Below are 18,574 nucleotides of genomic sequence, written 5' to 3'. Positions count from 1 at the left end.
TAGGTTCCTGTTTGTTTCCCCATTCCCTTTTTTCAGTTTTTCCCCCCTTCTTTATGTTTCCTGTGTTTATTTCTTCCTCAGTTTGTGTTTGTGTGTCTCAGGGTGTTGCGTTCTACTTTGTGCCACTTTCTATCTGCTTAGATAGAAATTAATATCTGCGTACACACCTGCTTCCTATCTCCTCATCAGACTGCAGTGTATATAAACCAGATTCTTCAGATACTGTTACAGTGTGTTATCAACCATAATCTCAGCTTTTGTGTAATTCTATTTCTTCCTGTGCTTCATGTCCATGTGGGGGATGTGGTAGCATAGTGGCTAAGGTGTTGGACCACCGATTGAAAGGTTGCAATCTCAAATCCTAGGCCTTGCTTGGATGAGGGTGTATGAAGAAAATCCTGTAGATCTGATTTGATGTGATGTCCACCCCCCTGCCTGCCTGAGCTTCTCTGGATCTACCGCAATACACCTGCTGCATGCTTCAGAACACAGAGTCCCAAACTCACCATTCCTACACACACCTCTACTGTCATTATATATCAATAAAACTTGTGAAAATTCCTGTCTCCAGGTCTGCTTTCTGCTTCTGGGTTCTACCCTCTCATCTGTTGTAACAAATAGTTAACGGCAGCATGAATCCATGCAAAATCGTTCATACAAATACCTTTAGATTGTCCAGTCGAGTGATCTGTGACTGGTTGGACACCCCGTTGTCCATTCCAATGTTGCTGAGGTGATGTGATATACCAATCTCCACGAGCACTGTGATTGGACACGATCCAGGAACAAGGAGATTCAAAATCACAGGAGGTGAGGACTGTGGGTGGAAAAAATGAGCTACATTATGGAGAAAACACGACACACTTTTTCAAGTGGGGTGGTGAAAAAAACCCACTGAACTACTGCATACAATAAAGTCTGCATTAGATGTAAGAGCATGAAAATTGCTCTACAATGGCAACACCCAGTGAAATATCTCCACACCCATCTTAAGCCAAGCTTATCAACATTAACAGTCATATCGCCAAGGTTTTCTATTGTAAAAAGAAAAAACTATTATATCTGTTCAATTGAAGGAATCTATGTATTTTATCTTTAAGTTCAAGTTTTCAAGAATTCTCTCAAATGCTTTAGATATTGCAGAAAATGGCTCTTGCTAAAATAAAACAGCAATCAAAACACAATTTACTGTTCAAAGACACATACAACGACCTGATTCATGACTTTAAAAATGTCATCTATAGAAAACCCAACAGCACAAGCAATCTTTCGCGAAATCGATGCCTTCGTGAAAGACAGCTTTTAACTATTTTGACGTTAATGTGATTTGCTGAAATAGGCAGCCAACAATAACAGTCTGTGATGTGTGTCTGTGAGATTTTCAGCATTTCTGCATGTTCCAACATAAAATCTTTAGGCGAAAAATCGATAGTGTTTGTCTCAAAAAAAATGTTATGTGGTTTATAAGAAGCCACAAAAAAAATCAATATCACTATATTGCTTTAAAGAAATATTCTTCTTTAATCCTAGAACATCAAAAATCAACCAACTAATTTAAATATTTCATATATTTTTAATTTATATTATATTTAATATAATATTTCCCATAAGTAATTAAAATATCAATCTATAAAGTTATTGAACCCACAGATACACAATATGGCCAAAAGTCCAAGTGGACACCTGACCATTACACCTATATGTGCTTCCTGAACATTTCATTGCAGATTTATCCCAGCTTTTCTCTTAAAACATTTATTTTCATGTATAGACACAAGTAGAAGAAGAAGAAGAAGAAGAAGAAGAAGAAGAAGAAGAAGAAGAAGAAGAAGAAGAATTGCTGAATTTATTGACATTAAATCCATGATACAGGAATGTACTGTATATACGCTAGAACTGTGATATTTCTATTCTCTTTATTTCTATTCTATTTCTGTTTTTCTGCTTTGCTTAATCCATGTAATTAATTATAATTTTTTTCAGGATCACGTTGCAGAAGTGAAAAAGAGCTCTGTGCTTTACCTCGGCTTGCTTCTGCTGGACTGGAGTGATGAGGATTTAACAGCAATGGAAAACTTGCCTCTACAGTTCTATCCAAGAGAGCAAGAGTGATCCGGCTCACTGTGGAGAGAGAGAGAGAGAGAGAGAGAGAGAGAGAGAGAGAGAGAGAGAGAGAGAGAGAGAGAGAGAGAGAGAGAGAGAGAGAGTTAATTTAACTCTTAACAGTACTTTATTAGAAAAATTTTCTCTCATGCAGGTTCAAAACTTTCTTTTCACTTCTTTATACAAATTCATTTACAAAAGCTGTTTTTTCATTATTTAGGGAGAATAAAGCAGCTTGTTTCCACATCCTTCATTTTGACATAGTATTTTTATCCTTGCTTAACCAAACACTTGAATACTGACAACCACAACTTGCAGTTCCTTCAATTTTTTCTTTCTTCTGAAATAAACAGCCAGCTTTTTATTTTTTCATTAAAAAGAAAAATAATGATTTGACCTTTAGAGAGGGATGCAGAGGAAGAGAGAAAGAGAGAGAGAAACTGACCTTTTTTTTTATTATTTTTATTTATTTTATTTTTTTACGACCGCTAATAAATCATTAACAAGAAAAAGTAAGCTTAGTTTTATAACTTGGAAAAAAAAAAGGCCCACACTAATCCACTGTCATTCACATCAATTTAGCCGACAAAGCAAAACAGTGTCTACACATGTTTACATAACATCTTTTAAAGAGAGTGCGAGAACCTGCTGTTTGATGGCACATTAGTGAGTCTGAGCCGGGAGGTTAAATCACAGATGTCGGTCGTAGCAAAATTTAGAACGACACTCTGCTTGGAAGTCAAATACATCATTACACCTTACAAGGGTGGGGAAGTCTCAAAAGAAAGGCTGAATTCTCCACACCTATGATCGGTCACGTTCAACACCATTGTGGTCTGAAGACAGCTCGTTCATTCCACGCGTCTAGTTGCTGTGATACATTCATAACCAAATTAGTACATCCAGTCTGTTCTGTCCTTTGAAAGAAGCAGCTTATTTACAGCAGATTTCTCCTGATAAGAATCAGCTGCACGTGCTGTACAACAGACCTATTAAGGAAGTACACCACCACTTGCACATATGGCAAGAGTCTTCAGCTGGCAAAGGGTCTGAGTGGCTACAGGTTTCTCTTTGAGTCCAATGAAAATCAAATCTTATAACCATCCAAGATGTAATGAAGTACACAACTAGAATCTGATGTCTTCGTGCTTTGGTTGTAAAAGAAACAAAAGCCACATTGGGACATATTCATATTATATATATATATATCTTTCTCACAAGGTCGGCTCGTGTCTTTTTCACCACATGTTGTGCATAAGCGCTCAGACAAGCACAACAAAATGTGACTGTCGATATCTCAACATATATAATAAATAATAAACTACTAATAAAGATAATAAACTACTGAAATAATATTTTCCTCCAAATTGCACATGCAAAAGCTACTTTGTTTGAGCACTCCTTAATGATATGTTATTCCTCATTAATATAATATTTAAGGTGAGAATGAAACACACACACATAGACACACACAGGCACACACAAGCACACCATCATACCTAGAGGCCATTTAACCCACCTTTTAGCATGTTTCTTGGGACTTTGAAAGAAACCCTGCTCACACACTAATGTACTCATTTGGGTTTAATAGGTTCCTGATGCATCCTAAACCCTTGAATTTGCTTTCCAAGAACCATTAAGTTTTACAAGCTGGAATAAACTTACAAATATCAAATAAAAATATTTGATTTTGCAGACAGTTGTTTTTTGTATATTTGGGAACTTTTACATGTCTTTTGTCTACATGTTTGTTTGATTTTAATTAATCCTTTAACAATTCATTAGTTATTCCTCAAGATCCAGAATCACCCATACTATAGACAAGAAAATAGAATAAATGCAGCATTTTAATATTTGTCTAGTTAAGTGGTTTGATCTTATACCACACATTTCTCAATTTGCTGGTGCTGATATTTGTCACAAACACTTTACAAAAAACAAATGACATGCTTTAATTCAGTTTGTACCTAATTAGTTCTTGTACAGACCTACTGTACTGTGCAAAGGTTTTAGGCAGTTGTGAAAAAAGGCTATAAACAAAGAATGCTTTCAGAAATATAAATAATGAGTGTTTATTTCTGTCAATTTACAAAATGCAAAGTGAACAAACAAAAGAAAAATCTAAATCAAATCAATATTTGGTGTTGCTACCTTTTGCCTTGAGCCCTGATCTCAACATCATCGAGTGTGTCTGGGATTACATGAAAAGACAGAAGGATGTGAGAAAGCCTACATCCACAGAAGATCTGTGGTTAGTTCTCCAAGATGTTTGGAACAACCTACCAGCCGAGTTCCTTCAAAAACTGTGTGCAAGTGTACCTAGAAGAATTGCTGCTGTTTTGAAGGCAAAGGGCGGTCACACCAAATATTGATTTGATTTAGATTTCTCTTTTGTTCATTCACTGCATTTTGTTCATTTAAAATAAATATTTAACACTTCCATTTTTGAAAGCATTCTTTGTTTACAGCATTTTTTCACACCTGCCTAAAACTTTTGCACAGTACTGTATAGTACTTAGTAGTACTTTCTATAGTAGTGTATTATTTACTACTGTACTCTATTACTTACAGTATACTTACTGTACTTACTATAGTACTGTAAGTACTTAATCAAGTACTAAGGACAAAGTACTTGCTTTAAACGTTTTAATTGAACTTTTGTACATGGCTCTGGATAAGGGCATTTGCCAAATGCCATAAATGTAAAGTAAGTGCTGTATCTTTGTTATCTGGTAAATAATAGTAAATCTACTCTTTTGAGAATTTGAATGTAACAACTGGAGGCATCTTCCTTAGTGCTTAGAAATTCCTGTCTGTCTGTGTGTGTGGAGTTGAGTTGCACGTTCTCGCTGTGCTTTGTGGGTTTCTTCCCCAGTCCAAAGACATGTCTATTAGGCTGAATAGCATCTCTAAATTGCCCATAATGTGTAAATGTGTGTGTGAGTCTGTGTGTGTGTGTGTGTGTGTGTGTGTGTGTGTGTGTGTGTGTGTGTGTGTGTGCGATAAACGCTATAAGCTAAAAGCCACAGAAACAGCTTTCTGCTCTTAAGTCTCTTTCATGAATGCCACTCCTGCAAGAGTGGCTGATTGGTAGAACCAGGAGAAATAAATGTTAGCATTATAGAGCTACATATTAGTACTTATTTACTGCCATGTATGCTGCCATGTATGCACACACGAAAACACCCACATACAGGCAGCCTATTAATCTCGTCCCTGTCTCCCCATACAGAAGGCAATGAGTGAGATCCTTAAGTGTTTGACTGATTAAATGCATGTCACATGAGAAATGTGCAGGTTTACAGTTAGTCCAGAGAGCCCTCTTAGCCTTTAATCAGTGTGGATAGCAAGAAGGCATGAGAGAAAGTCACAAGGAAATGTGCCAAACTTACAGACTTGTTTGTGAGAGCAGCTATGACTAGATACTAGTGATAAGGCTGTAGAGACAGCTGTCTAGGGCAACCACACAGTGTACAGTAGCATCATTTAATACATGCTAATCTATTAATGACTGCTGTGTGTTCATCTAAGTGCAAATAATATGAATGCAAATTACATACAAAAAAGGCACCCAGCAGCATGGGATTTGAACTTGCAACCTTCTGCTCAGTAGGCCAACACCATCAACTCTAAGCTACAGTACCACATCCCCAAATATGAGAATGAACTCTCTGATTTTAGTACTTTAATAAGTAATAACTTTCCAATGTCAGTTAAAAAAATAAAAATAAAAAATCCAGTGACGGACTGCTTCAGTTTTTGCACATACCAAACGCTAGAACTGTGATATTTATGTGATTTATATGTGATTACTTTGCTTTAGGATGAAGATTAACATAGAGTGTCTTTAATCTATGATAAAATGCTATATATATCCAACCAAATCAATGAGATTACTGCAAATCACAATGCTGTGCGTCTGATTTGCCCTTGAAGCAGCACTTTAGAGACCATTGGGTTACCTGAATTTTCAAATACGATTAGTCAGAAGGCATTAAATAATTAACAACAGTTCTGAAAACAGAATTTAAATGATGTATATTAATTCACTTATTAATAACATTTATTGAACACATTGAAATATGTCACTGGCAAATTCACTATAGTGTAAAAGGCAAACTACATGAGAACTTGCTGTATTAAAAAAAATTATCCACCGTGGGGTCATAACACACTTCACACACATATAGATGTTTTTCTATGACAGCATGTGCTGGTGAGTTTTATTCCTTTCACAATCAGTATCATGAGAAAAGAGTTATCTCATTTTTACATATGGGTCAAACACACAGTACCAAAAGCATATTATCTCAACTATAAAAAGAAGATATTTGCAGTATTTCATGGTTTGCTGTCTATCCGGAGCTTCAGGCAATCAGATGCAAGCTTTAACTCTGTTCACTAATGATAGGAAGTCAATCTCTGGGGTTATGAATATAGACTTAATAAAGTGGATAATACTGATGGAAATAGACATTGACAGATTTTGAAATGAAGTTTATTACCACACTATCAATGCGTGGACTAAATAGAGCAGAAGCCAAAATAGGCTGACATTTCAGGCCTCAGTAAGCATCATGTGACACCACAGCATGTGATCTGCCTTCAAATACACAATGATCAATTATAATTGGCAGAAAAAGGGAGATATTTTAACAGTTGTCTATTGTGTTTGATAAGTTTAAAATGTGCACAAACCCCATCCACAAGCCCCCCCCCCAAAAAAAAAAAAAAAAAAAAAAAAAAAAAATATATATATATATATATATATATATATATATATTACTAATTACTAATTAGTAATAGATCCACTAATTACTCTTTAAATACGTATATATATCATCGGTCCCAAAAATTGCTCTTGCTCATAAGAATCCATACCATGATGACTCATGATGATAATTTATCTTAATTTCATTTGTAAACACACCCCTATGTTTATCACAGCAATGTTTACAATTCATATTAAGGGTTTCTGCTTCTTAAACCTTGCCAAGGCAGTTGCGCGTGTGTGGCAATATGAAAGCAGATCAAAGAGGAAGCTATGAAGTTCGTGTGGGATTTTATCAAAGCGCTTTACAGTATGTGAGATAGATATGAAGTTGTCAGAGGAGAAGTCAGGCTTAGCTCTAAGCATAAGGATTAACCTGGTGAGTTGCTCAGTCTATAAGGAAAATAGTTTTTCTGTTATTGGGTTAAATAATTGCAGTAAATAAAGATGTAAAATGAGTCAAAGTGATCCAGAGACAGATGCCTGCATGTTGCCGTTACTGTATTTAATTCTTTTTTTGGTTGCTTTGGTTGGTTGTTTTTTGTTTGTTGTGTCTTCACAAACTTACGTTGGTAAAATACAGAAAAAGTAAGAGATAAAAAGTACAATTAAATAATAGACGTTTTAAAAAAAAGCCAAAAAATATTTGTTTTCCAAACAAAGCACAGCTGTATTGACAAATATAGATTTACAAAACCCAGTATAAGCATAAACAGATACAAATTAAAACTCATATTAAAAATAATTAAATGTACAATTTGCATCAGGGTGGATAATAAGCAGAATTTTCACGTCATGGACAGTTCTCCACCAAGCCAACTGAGGGCTCACCTCAAATTTGAACTCTTCTCTATGGTTTCCACTCATTTTCTCTTAGCACCATATAAAAGATTCATGAACTTGAGACTTGGTGTGAAACTTTGCCATTGTATAAATATTCAGATTTCTGTATATGACCCCAGATTCCTGGAGTTTTCAAACTTCTATCAGCCTTTGAACTGAGTTGTTAGCTTCATTGCAGCACCATCAACACCTTTTCTAAAAGGGACAAAAAAAGACACTTAGGTGGACAATGAAGACGTCAACCATGCTTTTCAACTCCTCAAAACTCCTAGGTGCTGTCTAACTAGGCCAAAGATCATCTACAGTATGTCATTGTAACGTAACACAACCAAACTATATCCATGTGAATCTCTTCTTGGCTCAGAGAAATTACAGGATTTGCGTCAATCAAAGGTGCCCATGAGGAATGGCGACACTGGCCATTCTTATTCAGATAACCTCAACCTGGAATATGTAAAAACCAATGTCTTTAATGGAAAACATTGAAAAAACTCAACAAGAAGTCTTGAAACCACCAGCGTGTCCAAGACAAAGAGATATAATGTGTTCTGAAGGAGTTCTGAGTATCCAGATAGGTTTCTGGATTAAGATGTAAAAATGTGCACCTTGTGCCAACTGCAAGCAGACCTCATTCAACCTCTACCCATCCCATGATGACCCTGGTCCTCCAGTTTCATCACAGGCCTCCACATTTCTCATGTTAACACAAACCACATTAACTGTAATTGTCTGTTTATTTAAAACCTGTTGCACTGTGTGCCTCCGAAAGCTTCCAACTTCCATAGAAAATCCAAAGTACTGTAATCTTTAAAGTCGTATTTAGGTACTATGGGCTGCCTGAGGACATGGCATCAGATCAGGGACTGCAGTTCACCTCAAAAAGGTAGCAAGATCTCTGCAAGCTTCTGAACATAAATGTCAGACTGTTCGTTCGTTTCTACTCCTAGTCCATCTTTTTGTGGACATGAATTAGAGTGGGATATAAATTAGAATCGATTCAAGAGCAATCCAGATGTTTGTAAATGCAGGCACTGAAAGTAAGGGAGAAAGTGTAGAAAAATGACATACTTTACAAAAAAATGAATTAAAAAGGTTTTATTCGAGTTATATGACACATAGAAACACTTGAGCTTGATTGTGATACAATTTATTCCACAACTTCAGTCTGTGGACATTTGCTCTCAATCATTAACGCTAAAAACATAGCAACAACTGGGATTCAGTCAGTTCTTCATTTCCACTAATTACTCTTTAAATACGTACATTGTTTTGGGACGACATGCTCGATTAGCAATTAGACAATGGTTGCCATGTGGCAATTATTTCTCCAAACAAAACAATGTTCAGGAATAAAGTGTTATTCCTCAAACATCTTGATGCACAGTTGTCTATGATAATCAAATAGAATCTGTTACATGACATTCAGATCACATTCATATCATTCTCAATTAAATAATAAATGTAGTTTGATTCTAATGTTGCAAAACAGAAGGTGACATGAGGCTTTTAAATGAATAAAAATACTGCAAAAACAATACAGGCTGTTCCTGAGTCAAAATGAATGGGTTACATCAGGGAAAGAACTAAAGTGTAGAGTACTCTGAAGATAATTATAATGAACACAGGAAAGAACACAGCGAAATGAACACAATTACTGTATACACACTTACGCTGTTTTACACACACACACACACACAAGGCAGAGTAATGGGTAATATTGAATACCATTGTTTCCACACACATGTATATACATTCCTTTGCACTGAAAGGAAGGGTGATTTCAGTAGTAGTGTTTCAATATTATTTATTCATTCATCTCTGTAACTGCTTTATCCCTGTCAATCCCTGTCAGGGTCATGTTATCCTGGGAAAGGTGGATATGAGCTGGAAATAGACCCTGTATGAGATACCTCACTATTACAGGGCATCAAACACACACCCACTTGCACACTCATTCACACCTTCAAGCAGTCTACTTTAGCCGCTGGAACTACTGGCATGTTTTTGGGAGGTGGGAGAAAACCGGTGTATCTGGAAGAAGCCCATGCAGACACAGCTAGAGCATGCACAGAAACTCCACACACACAAATTCCAAGAAAGTACATATATTACTTTCTCTGCTCTTCTGTAGACTAATTACAAAGAATTAAAATTACAAAGAAGGCTTTCTCCACCATTTCCCAACATGAACAATACAAATAATGGCAAACCACTAGAGGGTAAAATGTTTCTTTTGTTCTTTTGTCGTCAGTTAAAACCCTCTCTATAATTGTCTCCTAGCAGACATACATAGTTCTGTCCATCATATAGATCAGGATGCGTCTCAGAATCCCCCCACTTTATGTTTCTCTCTGATTTGTTTGGATTCAACTTGTGTAGCGCTTTTAACAATGGACATTGTCTCAAATAAGCTTTACAGAACAGAATTTTTTTAATGTAGATTTATTTGCATTTATCCCCATCCCACAGGCAAAATCCTAACAAATAGCATTATTTTCTTATAAGAAAATCTTCATAGTATACTTTAGTTAAATGTTTTGTACATAAGGACAAAGATTTAATGGCATTTATTACTGGTAGAATCTATTACATAAGTTCTATGGAAATAAAATATCATAAGACTTTGAGCATAATTTCAAATTTTCTGTCATCCACTACACAAAAAAGAGAATCCATAAGGCTCAAGGCTGTCAAATGATGAATAACCGGCATTAATATTACATGTAATCACTCGTGAACACCTGCAAATTCATGCAGTTATCCAATCTGCCAGTCATGTGGTTACAGTGCAGTGGATAAAATGATGAAGATGCAGGTCAACAGAATCAGTTAGTGTTCACATTAAACATCAGAAGAGTACATCAGGTTTTTCTCGTGTCAGCCAAGAAGAAGAATCCAAGGCTCTCTGGACCAGCACATGGTTCCCTGGCTTGATCCTAAGCTCAGGATTTTGTCTGTGTGTGAGTTTTGCATGTTACCCCTGTGTCCACATGGATTTATTCTGAAAGCTAATGATTCAGTTCAACAGTTCCAACAGTTCATAACTCTGTATGTCTACTCTGGGTTGAACCCTGGGTTTCAACTATGATGTCTGCATTTGTTAAAAAAAGATACACCAACATGAAGACCAGAGAGGAAGCAAGCCATTTTGAAGCTGAGCCAATGTACAAGCTTTGTCATAGGCAATACAATACAATTTGGAATATCTTGCAAAAGAAAAAAAAAATGGTGTACTAACAACCTGCCATCGACCTGTAAATTTAAACCATCAGCAGCTGATGAATTGCAAAGAAGTAACGAAGTTTACAGAATCTTTCTGTCTGAAAATTTACATGGTAATGTTTCCAATCTATTTCTGAAGAACTTCAACATACAGCTACACAGTGATCCAAAACACAATGACCCAGAACACATCCCCGCCTCAATATAGGACGTCTTTGGGGAAAAGTGGAAGGTTTTTAGACTGGCCAGGTTAAAGACCAAGCCTTAACCCAATTGAGTAGCATTTCACTTTGCATTTATTGTAAACGAGAGATATGAAGTGTTATTTACTTTAATTTATTATACCACTGTATACATTCTCTCATCTAAAAATTGGGTTGCCTGCAACCAAAGGTACAATGTTCTGTATTGTTAAACACATCTACAGTAGGTGTAAATATCAGGAAATTTAACTTGATATTTTGATCTCAGACCCAAAAGTCTTCAGCTTACAGCAACAGCAATGAATTGGTCTTAATGTTCTAATAATTTTAGATGGGACTGTATAACATAAAGAGTAACAAGTCATGCTTCATCTCTGTTTTCATTGCTTGCCATGCAGAACTATGATTTCTAGCCCCAGGCTTGCAGATGCAATGAAAAGCACTGACAATATTGAATTTTCAATAAAAGAACTTTTTTTAATAAAACAAATATCTGTAGCTAAATATGTTTCAGCTGCAGTACCCATTGTATAAAACTGAAAATCAATGAACAAACCTAATCTGTAGTGCGTGTAAGTTTAGCCTTAGGAGATCTTGTTTCATAATTTGTTACAGAGGAATATTTTTTTAATATAGCATCATCCTCATACAGTATTTATAAGCGACCGAGGAAGGACTCCTTTTTGAGTCTTGTTCCGCTCAAGATTTCTTCCTCATATTATCTGATGGAGTTTTTACTTCCCACCATTGCCTTTGGCTTTCTCATTATTGATATATTTGGATTAAATCTTAAACATTAAACATTTTTTTTCTGAATTTTCATATTCATGTAATGGCGCTTTGCGACAATGTCCATCATCAAAAGAGCCATACAAAAAATGGAATTGAATGGAATGATAAGCATAATAAGCATAATGCCGAGCAACAATTATGGTTTAACTCTTCAACTCTTTCTGCTACTAACAATCATCCTTCAGTCTTGGGCAAAAATAGGTGACTCTGACCTAACCTTCAACAATCAAGGCAATCTCCACAATTACTCTAAAAATAACCCTGAAGCTAAAAGCAAGTATCTGAAATTACCTTTTAGATCTAAGTCCATATAAATGATGCTGAAAGCCCACCTGATCCATCACTGCAGGTGCTTCAGTATGTTTTTATCATGACACAGAAACACAGAGAGTCTACATAGAAGAAGTAATACATCAGTGATTAATATTACAATCTATGTATGCATGTCATACTTATTTCATACAGTATATTCAAAAGCTCATTAAACATCTCGTGCCCTTTGGATATAACCTGTAAAAACTGTCATTATATATGACGAGGAAAAAACAACATAACAGAAACACAAGATACAATTCCAATGCTTTTAAAACGCTACATGACGCATTATATATATAGTATTAATGCATTTTTCCATTAGGAACCTGGTCTTGGTGTCATCAAAGTGATCCATTCACCTGTTCAAAATAATTTATTAATGCTCTGTTGTTGCACAGGGGCTGCTAATGCATACTTGTGTTTTTTTAAAGGTATTTTTGGATATAACATAAGAGTATTTTGACTACTCTAGCACTCTACACAAAGAAAGATGACAGAGGTCTTACCCTCTAAATGACAAAGCCAGATTTGCACAAAAAGTGTCAAAACTAGACGAAACACAGCAAAGGTGACTGTGGAAAGGAACTTGTGTGAATGTGTGTGTGAATGAGTGTGTGTGTGTTTTCAGACAACCAGTTCAACAGAATTATGACTATTGCACATGATGTGATTTAAATATTAATACGTATATCAAGAAATTGCAAAGTAAAACTTTTTCTTGCATTTACATTAACTCACTTAATGAATGCATGCACTTTTCACCAGCTATAGCTGAACCCAATTCTATCCTTTCCTGTGGCCTTAAATAACAACCATCTTTGATGTAGCTGGTGCAGGACTCAGCTGCACAAGATCAAGAGATTAAAGCACAGCTAACCCCAGTCCAAGCTCTCGCTGCCTGCTACATTTAGGAAGTCCTTATTAGCTTGTGGAATCATCGGAACAACAAAATATATAATGCATTTTTATACATAACATTAAAAAAAATGTGAAATTGGTAGCTAGGTATGTTGCTATAAATAATTTCTATGAGTCATATACTGTATTTGTGTTACATCTATCATCACATGTAATTACATACTAGAAAGAAATGTCAAAGTAAAGGACTAGACATGTCAAAATTGGGGTTTGAACATTCTGTATAAAAGATGCATGCAATGATGCTTTCAATTCTTATTCATATATGGTCATTTGAATATTGAAATATCAAAATACACTGAGAATAAAAGGCAAGGATGTACTAATACAACATACATGCATTGCATTAATGCCAAGAAGAACAACTTCGGGAATAAAACAAACAAACACACGGTGGAAATAAAATACGTTCTTTTCTTTTTACATTCTTTTACATTTTGCTTTCATTTGTGAGCCAAAGCTATGATCTCTGACCTGACATTAGTAATACATTCAAGTACTTTTCTGGTGCGGTTTGGTGTTACTTACTTGGGATTTGACATGAAAGAAAAACCAAAGTGTTGGGTTTTTAAAGTCTTGCGCAGCATTACACATCACTGTAATTTCCGTGTTATCCGAGCACAACTCTTTAAACCCAATAACCTAGGCAGGGTGTGTTTACTTGTTATCAGTTTATGAAGCCCGATCTGTAGCTGATTTGATGAGTATTGTTTAGTATAGCTCTATTTCTTTCTTTTAATATGATTCATATTAACATACGTTTGTAGGTGGTACTATACTATGGTTGTAATTCAGACCTTTTTTTATGTTGGATGTTTGTTATAGTGAAAACACAACCTAAAAAAAAAATATTGATAAATAAATAAATAAATAAATAAAAATTAACCAATAGCAATTTAGCAATTTCAAATTCAATTCAAGGTCAAGGTCTAAGAATACTATCAATCTAAAACCTGGTTAATGAAGGAGCTGAAGGTGAAGAGGATTACAGGTTACAGGTTGTTTTATAGAGTTAATTGCATAATGAAATGTAGATCTTCAGTCTTTAATTGAAGACAGCGAATGACTGAGCATTTCAGTCCATTCCACCACCTGGTTATCGGTACACAGATGAGTACCCTTCGTTGTTTCTAGTAACTTGACAGATGGTGGGTCAAGTCGAGCCGTGCTTGTGGCTCAAATGGAATGTGTTGCAGAAGCAAGATAACAGCACATCTAAATCAGCCTTGGAACACTACCTTGAAAGACATTTCATGTACAACAAATCTGACAGGTGCACGGACGGACGGATAAAGCACACCACGGCATACAACGGCAAAGGCATTCATGTCCTTTGTGCTGTTTGCAAATGGACTGACAGCTCTTCTTATTACTCTGGTCTATTCTCTGTACAACATCAACTATCTCATCATTTCAAGATCTCAGAGCAGTCAATGAATTTCCCCCTGAGTAACATTAACTCGATGTTAGTTAATGTAAAGTTTCATTTATCTCCTGCCTCCTGATGTCTGCTTATTCAATCTCACTAAACTCTTCTAGCTGGTTTTGTAGTTTTGTGGTTTTATTGTGCACATGCCCCGAATTATAAAAGCCATATGGCCATATGAGAGCAACTTAGAGCTATAGTGCAGTTGCAGATGTGTCCTGTTTGGCCTGTGACTTTCTGAGCAGGGAAATATTTGTGTTAGAATCATTTATTCAGCGTAATCTTTAGGATCCTTGTAATCTGTTGATTTTTACTTAAAGTGTGGTCTGATTTTCCCAACCCCATTCATGCAGTTTATCTCTTGTTTATGCTATAATAATCATATCTGATTTTGAGACTAGGGGTGTGTCTTAATCAACTCTCTAGCTCCCTAGTATATCCCAATTATCTCATGTAGACGAGTTAGAACACTGGTAAGTTAGAACACTGTGAACGTTCCAGCACACTGGAAGGATTTTGCATTTAACACAACCTTTAGGATCAATTCCCTTATCCCCTGAACTGAAACTCACCGATGGACAGCAATTTACCATTGTTTAAATAAACATAAGTCGTGTTTTAAAACTTTCTTTGACATTTCGGCATTCATAATAAAACAAATGTAATCTCCTCTTGCAATACTACAGGCTCTGAACATTTTTGATGGTGGAAAAAAATGTTTTATTGTATTTTAAGTAAGTTATTGTACTGTGTATTTCACAAAAATTCTGATCCATAAATATTTGGACTTTGTGCTGTCTTTCAGACTTTCAGCTTTAATTTAAGGTTAATTACATCCAGGTACTCCACTTCCCCTAAATTCAAGGCCCAAAAGTAATCCCCAACCATAAAAAAAAAGTAATATAATCATAAATTATATTTACATTTTAATACTCGGTTCCAAAATCTCTGAACAAACAAAGTTATACAGTACATGCCCATGCCTGGTTATGTTTAGTATCATGAGTATCATATCCTTCCCTTCTCAATGCTTTTGTCATTCTATCATTCTGCTACAAGCTAATATTTGTCTCATCTTTCCATAAGATGTTTCAGAGCTGTATGTGCGTGTTTTTTTTTTAGACTGCAATTTGACACCAATGCTTTATATCCTGTGCTAAACCCTCTGTATATTCCAAATAGCTTATTTAGCCACACCTAATATTTCAGTCTCTGGGTTTGTTTTGATATTTCTGCCAAATGATCAAATGATGGCTTTGTTCACTGTCAGTTCTTTGGACATTATACTAAGTGTTACCAACATCAGATTTGATGAAATCAACACAGAGCCTTAGACCTTTTATTTGCTTTCTTGCAAGCACAATAATGAGGGGATAACACAGACCTGGTCATGGTACAGCTCAGAAGCCAGTTGTACAATAATTTATGGTCATTTAAACGTGTGTGTGTGTGTGAGTGTGTGCGTGTGTGTGTCTGTGTGTGTGAGTGTGTGTGTGTATGTGAATGTGTGTGTGTGTGTGTATGTGTGTGTATGTATGTGTGTGTTTGTGTGTGTGTGTGTGTGTATGTATGTATGTGTGTGTATGTGTAAGTGTGTGTTTTGGTGTGTGTGTGTATGTGTGTGTGTATGTGAGTGTGAGTGTGTGTGTTTTAGTGTGTGTGTATGTGTGTGTGTGTGTGTGTGTGTGTGTGTGTGTGTGTATGTGTGTGTTTCACTAAGGAATACTGTCGTATCGATTGTAATACAATATTAAACCACAATAAATAAATTAGATGCAGTATTTTAATTCTGCAGCAGTATAAATGAAGATGTTTACCCAAGTGCTCTTACTTTTCTTATTATTATTATTATTATTCAGTCACATTAGTAACTAAAAAACAAAAATATACCGCACAATTCAGTGCTTTGTCCGGGGATTGTCTATAATTACGATGAATAAGTCACCTAGAAGCAGATAATGTTTATACACAATAGTATATAGAAGTAAAGTATATGAGCTTGTGGTATATAAATCCAGCTATAATGATAGAAAAGACAGGTTTAAATGCGCTGTAGAAATGACCACCAGACTTCCAAATATGTGACCAAGTGCCATTAAATCTATCAAAGAGAATATATAAAACAACTTCTTATATTAAGTCCACAAAAGTTAAAAGATTTTTTTTTTCTTTTTTTTGCTAAATCAAAAATTCACTCATAAACCACTCACCTGTTAAAATGAACAACATTAATGACAGTGAAGTTTGTCCTGCTGGATATTCCATGTCTGCTTCCTAAACAGTTCTGGAAATAAAGTGCTAATATTAAGATTCGTTTTGTTCCAGATGTAAACGGATGAATCCACTTTCAGATCTTTTCTTTTCTTACAGCTCTTTGTGCTCATTCATTATAATACTGATGCTGCGGCAGCGCGCGCGCGAATTACTGACTGCCTGCAACTCGACTCTGTTTATCTCTCTGTGTCTCTCACTGAGAGTTTCCCCATCACTCTTGGTCCTAGTGCCGCCGTTTATCAGTCCGTTACAAATGTGCACTGTATATAAAATATTTATACGTACATTACAGTTGTATACATACATTACATTTAAAATGAATACATACAGTCCTATATAACCAGAGATGCTTCACATTTTCACTTCACATAGTATTCTTGCTGATAGCAGATGTTTTTAACCATGTCCTGATATAGGAAACTATCAAATATCAACATAAATCTACAGTAGACTTCTTCTGTCCATTTTCAGAGCAGCATGGCTTTGCCATTTACAGTGAGTGATGATGAGCATTTCCCCAGTGCAACTATTGAACCAACCGAAATCAATCCCAGTCAGCAGGAACAAGAGTCCAACAGACTTCTTATTGATTGCATTTCAGCTTTTATAATAAAGAGACAGACATATTGTACCTAAATTGCAAGTTCTTTGTCACCTTCACGTTTATATCAATATCTGACATAAAGAATGCGCATGGACATATTTAACTTTTTTCCGCATAACACACAGGTGGTGCTGTGATAGATAATATCAAGTGATATATTTCAATCAAATCTGAAACCATTATCAATTGTTATACTGTCATAACAATCTTGCACTCAGTGTTCATTTTGATCAATTTGCAACTAACGTGTGAAGACGTGAATGATTTATAAAAGCTAATTGTATTGCATTCATTGTCCAGTTTGACGAATTATTAACATTTTTTGCACATTATGTTTAAGAAAAAATTCCAATAAAATGAATCAATCGTTTTATATGATGTGATATCACATCAAACATTGATGAGTGCAGAATCGTATTGATGTATTTCTTATAAGCTTAATTATCAGTGTATATTGGGAGGCAAAGTGCAGCAAGGCAAGAATTTGCCGCTGGAAAGATTTTTTTTTTGCTTAATGAAATAACTCCATTTGTGGGTCATGTGGAGACATTTCTGTGGAGGTACTGACTTGCTGAAAATTGACCATGACACTTTTAGCATGTTGTGTGATTAGAGAATGGGTCTAAAGTTCACTGTAATGATGAAAGCAAGTTTTTCCAGTCTTAATGGCAACATACCGCATCAAACTGGGTAAAGACTGAACCCAATGTGTGTAAAGAAGTCAGTGAAAAATAAAGGAGGGATGAAGTGTCATAGTTTGGGGAATCATTTCTGCAGCAGGAGTTGGCCTTCTTATGCAGCTACATAGGAGGGTGAAGGTAAATGTTTATCAGAATCTCCTTCGGCAGCACGTGTTTCGTTCCCTGTGAGAATAACTCAATCAATTTAATTTTTCACACATGACAATGTTCCTTTTAAAGTTACTTTAACAGGATTGAGATTGGTAAAAATAATGAAATGGCCAGCCCAGAGTTCTGATCTAAACCTGATTGAAAATCCTTGGCAGCAAAGTTATTTATAAGAAACTCACAACAGTTACTGAACTCTGGAAGAGACTGGATTAAAAATGGACCAAGATTACACTAGAGCAGTGTGAGAAACTA

The 18,574-nt window shown here is 35.7% G+C and overlaps 1 protein-coding gene across 1 annotated transcript in view; it reads right to left on the bottom strand.

The window, feature by feature from the left end:
* Nucleotides 1-16,914, bottom strand: part of ltk (leukocyte receptor tyrosine kinase) — a 57,222-nt gene extending 40,308 nt beyond the window's left edge. Inside the window, exons 1-3 of the mRNA XM_060880269.1 lie at nucleotides 16,804-16,914; nucleotides 2,023-2,121; nucleotides 665-817 (exon numbers count right to left, since the gene is read on the bottom strand). Coding sequence (XP_060736252.1) covers nucleotides 665-817; nucleotides 2,023-2,121; nucleotides 16,804-16,858 — 307 coding nt within the window. The 5' untranslated portion in view covers nucleotides 16,859-16,914. The remainder of the gene's footprint in view (nucleotides 1-664; nucleotides 818-2,022; nucleotides 2,122-16,803) is intronic.
* Nucleotides 16,915-18,574: the final 1,660 nt, after the last annotated feature.

Source organism: Tachysurus vachellii, chromosome 10, assembly GCF_030014155.1.
Source record: "Tachysurus vachellii isolate PV-2020 chromosome 10, HZAU_Pvac_v1, whole genome shotgun sequence".
NCBI classification, from domain to species: Eukaryota; Metazoa; Chordata; class Actinopteri; order Siluriformes; family Bagridae; genus Tachysurus; species Tachysurus vachellii.
Note: the sequence above shows the minus strand (reverse complement) of the source record. Positions and strands in the feature narration are given on the sequence as shown.